This window comes from Triticum dicoccoides, chromosome 1A (assembly GCF_002162155.2).
Source record: "Triticum dicoccoides isolate Atlit2015 ecotype Zavitan chromosome 1A, WEW_v2.0, whole genome shotgun sequence".
In the NCBI taxonomy this organism is placed as follows: Eukaryota; Viridiplantae; Streptophyta; class Magnoliopsida; order Poales; family Poaceae; genus Triticum; species Triticum dicoccoides.
In genome coordinates this window covers 265,321,839-265,328,550 of record NC_041380.1, presented here as the reverse complement: position 1 = coordinate 265,328,550, position 6,712 = coordinate 265,321,839, and the positions used below count along the sequence as shown (strand labels likewise).

Here is a 6,712-nt window from a genome sequence, read left to right as displayed (position 1 = left end):
TAAAAAATTGTTCATGTTTCCTAGAATATTCAAAAACTCCATACCTTAAAATCACCTCCACTGAAAGGATTGAAAGGAAAAGTAGATTGAATAACTCATGGGCCTTCTCTGGTGTACGATGACGTAATAAAACTCTTAAATGCCATCGATCAATGAATGGAAAAATAACGGATTGATTCATTCACACGCAGCGAAATCGGGAAGCTAAATATTCATTTTTCGTGTGCACACAGGGTTTTGCTTGCACATATAATTCTCACTGACTCTAAATGCATACTATTTTATCTCCTGTTACAACGCACGGGCATATGTGCCAGTCTTTACCTAATAATAAAGTAAATTGAGTTTCTTTCGTCCGTCATGGCATTTTTCATAAAAAATCCTGTCTTTTCTTCAAATCAACCCGCCGTCCGGATTTAAGTCACACCGGAACCGTTATTTTACATTTTCAACCCCCCCTGATGTTTTAGGTAATTCATCCGCGGATCATATTTAAGTTAAACAAATGTTTTTTTAAATCATCCATATCTTTTAAAACGTAACTCCGATTTGAACATGTTATATATGAAATTTGATTAGAAAAATATGTAGAATATGAATATGAGATTATTTTTACCTGTTAAGTATTTTTAAATATTATTTTAAAATATATTTGAGTCAAATTAAATGATTTTCTAAATTATCTGTATCTTTTAAACTATAACTTCAATTTTAACATATTATATATGAAATTTTATTAGAAAAATGTGTGGAATCTAAATATGATGTTAATTTTACCTGTTAAATATTTTTAAAATATTGTTATGAAAGCAAACTTATAATTCGTTTTTTTCCATACCGGCGGCGATCTGGATTGCAAATAAACACCCCACTATAACCATATACGAAAAAAAATATATCGATAACTACACATGCATACTACTGGTGATTTTGCTGTTTCCGTGTCGATAGTTCCCGGTCCGTGAAGGGAAGCAAAATACTAGCCCGGACGCGGCCCAGCAGAGAGAGGGCATCCTACCTGGACTCAGCCAAGTTCGGCCGAGAAAGGAGGAGAGAATTTTAGATGGACTCGGAAAACACTCAGGCCATTAAAAGGCAAGCACTTGTCTCTCTGTTTCTCTATCGAAAAAGAAACAACAACAGAAGTTTTCCTCTGTTCTGGTGAGGAAGCCCTAGTTCCCAAATCCTGTCTGCCCCGCCGCCGAGTATAATGGAGGGATCCTTCCCCGCCTCTTCCTTACACCCCCCCGCCGTAGCACCCGCCACCACCCGCTGTGCCCCATGGGTTCTTCTTGACAGTAGGGCCTACTTTGCCGTCTGCAAGAACGCCACCACCGCTGAAGCCACCACCAGCACCGGTCACATGGTCAAGGTCAGTTTCTGCCTCTCAGATCCGCCGGCAATCTCACACTTTTGCGTCTTTGGCCCCGAGTTGAAGCACGAAGATTCCATGATGGAACCCCTGGTTCTCTTCTCGGCGAAGGACCTCGTACTCCTCCGCCTCGCCTTCACCGTCGGTCCACGAAGCACCCATAAGGATTCTCGTCTCGCCGAGTACTTTCTCTACAAGGCTGGTCGTGGCAAGCCGTCGCTCGAACCGATCCCGGTTACTCCACCAGGCACCAGGAACTCGTTCCACATCTGCGTCCTGCCGTCCGACGACGACGATGGGGAATTTGTCATCGCGGATCTCTGCATGACAAATCCCCGTTCGGACTACGAGCTTCATGTCTTCTCTTCTAAGACTGGCAAGTGGACCACCAAGCAGTTGCGGTTACAGGCATCTCCCGTAGTAAAGAAAGAAGACCTGCCTGGCCCATCACTCGACAAGGTGATTGCGCTTGGAGGAGGTGCTGTAGGCTGGATCGACCTCTGGCGGGGTATCATCAGCTGCAACGTGTTTGACAACAACCCCGTTCTAAGTTTCACCCCAGTGCCCATGCTTGAAGAAAACGAGCGACATGAAGGTAACCCACGCCTGTTCAGGGACATCACCTGCTCCAATGGTGTCATCAAGTTTGTAGAGTTGGATCTTCGTTTCAAAAAGGTTGCTGTTCACAACATCAAGACTCGCAAGACGACAAAGGATCTTGACAGCGTAGATATCATCCATGATTCAGAGCTGCTCTTCCACAAAGATGATTCATGTACCGACCCTGTGGAATGTACTCTTGTTGATGATGGTTGGAAGCTCCGGACATGTTATAGGCATACTTCCTGGGACTATTGGCGCAAGGGGCACACTGTTGATATTGATGACATCTTGGCTGACAATACTGATCACTCTATGTTGCTCCCACAACTGTGGGATGCTAAAGCTGGGAAATCAACATTGAGAAATCTGTATTCGGCTTACCCAACCCTGGGCATTGACGGTGGCAACATTGTTTACCTGATGTCTAAGGTTGTTTATAATGATGAGAATGCATGGATGATTGGTGTTGACCTTGAAAAGAAGGCAGTGGAAGTACTCGTACCAGTCTCTTCTGAGAGAGTCTGTTTATTCAAGCCAGACTTCCTCCCCTGTACATTCTCCAAATATCTTGATGCAACTCCAAGGTAAACTTCTTTGATTATGCTTAAGCAAGGTGTTCGTGTGGACGGGACAATTTCCTTTGTTTCCACTTCCTCACTATTTATTTTAACTAATGACATATGACACTCGTTGCAATTTTAAGGTCATGTGCAGAGGAAGTCATCCCTACTGCAAATGTGGTTCAGAAATCTCTACTTAATGATCATGTTTCATCAGGCAATTTTTCTCTAAATAAGCTGGTATGCTTTGATTGTCTACTGTCTGCTAGCCATTGATTTCTTCATCTCCATGCATTGAGTAGTTGATATTCCTTTACAGTCACCGCTGCAGGATACACGGCAGTGCTATGGGGGTTCGACTGAATATGCTGGTCCATACGCAGGCTACCGCAACTATCAGCAGCATTTAACCGCAGGTAATGGCACTGAAGCTGATTGCTGTATGGGGCTTTTCCATTTCTGTTTTTCGTCCATGTGTTCTTCTATTGTACTCGTGATATTCAACTCTTAAATATTGAAGTTGTTTAGCATTAAGAAGTTGTGATTGAAAAGAATGCAAAATATTATCTCATCATGCTACGATTTCGTCCTCGAGATAGATTCCTGCTGCAAATGTTGCCATTAGACGAGAAGAGTTTGTCCAACTTCCATGTATACCTACTTTGCATCTTGTTGTCTGGCCTGAAGTTTGATAGAATATGTTACCTTTTTCAGGTTGTGATTGTTAGTTCTCCTTAATCAAAGGAATAAATATATATTAGAAAAGTTTTAACCTGCAACTGCAAATGATGCCAATGTAGTGATGTTGAGTTCCTGTGTATCCCTGTGTTTTTTTCCTTTTTTAAGATCGAAATTCGGGGGATACTGCAAAGTTCGCGTATCCCGGCGTATCCTGCCGTATTGTTTGGCACTTCCAGCCGTGTCCGTGCTTTCTAGCTCTTCTCTTCTCCTGCTGTTAGAGATCAAATGTAGCCTTGTCATTGATATGCTTCCTAAAAGGGGAGTGCTAGCTCATGATATAAATATTTTTGTAAGGCAAATTTGTATGTGCAATGTTGGGTGAATATCTTAATGCTGTCTTTGAACTTTAGTTTGGGAAGTTTCCTGGCAAGGGCCCTCTGGATCATCGGATTGGTATAAATTCCTTTGGAATGCTTCCCTATACCCCCTCCAAAGGAATCTCAACATGTACTCAGACCTTTGAGAAGGATATTGCACTCGGTTGCATGGAAGTTTCTGCGCTCTACGTATTGTCTATTGTTTCCGTAGAGCCTTCGAAAACCATTCAAAAATATATGCTGTACAAAAAGCAAGTGTTTGTAGCACAATTTTTTGTAAAAGCGTTGCTGTTATTGTGATTTTGTGGGTTTATATGTTATAGCACCCACCTTGCATTTACAAAGTCCAACATATTTCTAACTTCTAAAACTGCATGACGCCATGGTGCCTGTATTCCTTCATTTGATTTTAATATATGTTACTATAATATGTCTGTTTAATTATATTTCATCCTGTACTACCTTGATTTGCAGGTACCCAACCGCTGTTGCAAGTGCTGAATACTGACCCGTTTGCCCAACTATGGCTGTCCTTGCGGCTGGATGACCACCTGCTATCACAGCTAACAGGTCGTGGTCCGGCGCCTCCGCCATTCACTCCATTCCCCACTGAGGAGTACATATCTGATGGAAACCATGTATTCAGTGGAAGCACGGAAACTTGATCCTGTGCCATTGGATGAGGATTGTGCGATTTGAGATGAAAAGATGGACGAAATGCAGAAAGAACCTCGTAATCTTCCTGTACCTCGGTACAACATCCTTATGGAAGATGAGCCATCGGTGCCTCTTCCTATCCCGATTCAATTTTTCCCCATCAACAGCTAGGGTTAGGAGATGGTCGCCTCGGCCAGCACGACGCCCTCGTTCTGCGCAGGGCCGGCGGCCGGCGACCGCGTCTAGTTCATTCTCTCCTACGGAGTATCAGGCATCGGGCGACCGCGGCTAATTCGTTCTCTCCTCTCCGGCGGCTGGCCTACCGCGACAACCCAGCAGTACACCCCGGCGGCCGGCGGCCGGCGACCGGCATGGCTAATTCTTCTCCGGGCTTCTCTCCTCTCCGGCGGCTGGCCCAACACGCCAATCATTCTCTGAGCATTCCCCATCGGATTGGTACAGGATCTAAGTCTGAAGGTATGGAGATTTCTATTACATTGATCATCTTGTATACTTTGCCGTGGTCTTCTTTTCGGAGCTCATCTAGTTGAGCTAGGTTTGTAAAGCAAATAGAGAGGACAAGGGTGTGGATTCTGGTTGTCTCCTCCAAGATTAGCACTTCTAGTTGGGCTAGGTTTGCAAAGCAAAGCAGCTAGAGTAGGGGAGGGAGCGAGGTAGTAGTATCTTGGCTGCAACTGCTGATTGCCCCTAAGTCTACTGTCCAGATTTTGGTCTTCAAGAAGTTGGTAAAGTCAAAACTCATTTGGTAAGCAAGTGTTATATTAATGCAACAACAGGGAGATCCAATCATGCTAATTTGACAATACTATACACCATAATGGGAATAAGAAATTAAAAAAACCATTACTTCTTGCAGACTTGTGTGTAGTACAATGGGAATAAGAAAGGAGTTGAAACTATTTGAGCATAGATAAATTGTAGAAATGATTTTAGTTGTTAGTTTTAATTTATATTGCAATCGATTGGTGAAGTGAGCTGAGATTAGGTACTGCTAACACTTTGAATGTTCTTTCGACCAGTTTATTTTTTCTATGCTATTCCGGAATGCACATATTGACTGGCTCCTATGCGGATGTGCTTTTTGCACTTACAGATGGTGTATCTTCTCTTTGTGCAGTAACTATGGAATGCCAGAGCGGAGTGAGCAAGGCTCCACCTTTGGCTATTTGTGACGCCCAGTCTGATGCAGAATCTGCCGTCCACACTAGACCAAGTGCCGAAATTGTATTTACCGCACCACAAAAATTGTATAGTGCACCTTTCTGTGTAAGTACTTGTCTAAGTAATATGTACATGCTTACAGTTTCTTGTATTCCAGCATGTTAAACCCGTTGTTCTTTTCATCCAAATTTCAGGGCTCATCTTGTACTCCGGAGTGTGATGATGACATCAGGCCAGCCATAGGGATGACTTTTACGGATTTGAAGGCAGCTAAGGATTTTTGCACTTGGAGATCAATTATGTAACCAAGTTCCGGCGAAAGAACAAACTCAAACAGAAAAAATTGAGGAATTCTTGGGTTGTTCAATTCCAAATGAGGTTGACATTCATCCTCCAAATGATATTCGATTGAGGGGTAGGATCAAAAGACTTAAAGGATACATGGATAAGGGTGGAAAGCAAAGCAAGAAAGATAAGAATGCGAACAAGAATGATAGCCGCACTTGTCCTAAAAAAGTGCAAGTACATGATTAAGGTACATTCCTCTGGACTTAGTTGAGAATAATTCTAATATGTTTCTTGCTAATAAAGATAACATGCACTGATGTATCTATTTTCTTAGATTGTTGTTAAGTTCGTTTTCATATATAAGTATAAAAAGTTCAACTCTTATGTTTCAGGTTTGCTGGTGGCAGTAAAGACTTATGAAGGTTTCATAAACAAGGACTTCTGCAGGATGTTTGGAGTCGTAGTGGTGCACTGATACGTTCTTCAGCTTGTACTCGAGTTATGTCCGATGTATAAACGTGAGGTTTACTATGACTGTTAATGGCTAATGGGTTAGTGATGTGTCTGTTGTAACAAAACACCCTAGCATAATGCGTTAACTACTGTACGTGCCTATGTTGTAACTAAACTCCCTAGCATAATGCGGCTATCATGCCTTAACTACTGTACATGTTTTTGAAGTGATGGCAGTACTACAAGTGAATTCTGGACTACTAAAATTGGCTTCCTTCAGTTTTCTCACGTTGTTGAAGTGATGGCAGTACTGCAAGTGAATTCTGGACTACTAAAATTGGCTTCCTTCAGTTTTCTGTTGTCTTGTCTGGGGCATTGCATGTTAGTTGTTTTAGTTTCCTAAATGTGATTTTGCTGGGACTCTGCTATTAGGAGACTATTTAGAATCACCTTCTGTGAGTTTTGCTATCCATTGCTGGTAGTTTTCCATTTTAAATCGAAATTTAAATGTCTGGCATGCGTGGTGAATCATAGGCACA

General features: G+C 42.4%; 1 protein-coding gene across 1 annotated transcript; it reads left to right on the top strand.

Annotated features, from left to right (window-relative positions):
- The first annotated feature begins 1,112 nt into the window (after positions 1-1,112).
- Positions 1,113-6,404, top strand: LOC119268176. Its single transcript, XM_037549728.1, has 7 exons — positions 1,113-2,559; positions 2,679-2,775; positions 2,855-2,951; positions 4,068-4,727; positions 5,389-5,537; positions 5,627-5,967; positions 6,113-6,404. The coding sequence occupies exons 1-4, from the start codon at positions 1,211-1,213 to the stop codon at positions 4,256-4,258; spliced, it is 1,734 nt and encodes a 577-aa protein (XP_037405625.1). The 5' UTR covers positions 1,113-1,210; the 3' UTR covers positions 4,259-4,727; positions 5,389-5,537; positions 5,627-5,967; positions 6,113-6,404.
- The last annotated feature ends 308 nt before the right edge of the window (positions 6,405-6,712 follow it).

What these genes read in the sequence shown, in the direction of transcription:
- LOC119268176 (XM_037549728.1), top strand. Translation starts at nt 1,211, where the DNA reads ATGGAGGGATCCTTCCCCGCCTCTTCCTTACACCCCCCCGCCGTAGCA. An exon ending in ATTTTTCTCTAAATAAGCTG is followed by an intron (nt 2,776 to 2,854) that starts GTATGCTTTGAT and finishes ATTCCTTTACAG; the next exon opens with TCACCGCTGCAGGATACACG. An exon ending in TCAGCAGCATTTAACCGCAG is followed by an intron (nt 2,952 to 4,067) that starts GTAATGGCACTG and finishes CTTGATTTGCAG; the next exon opens with GTACCCAACCGCTGTTGCAA.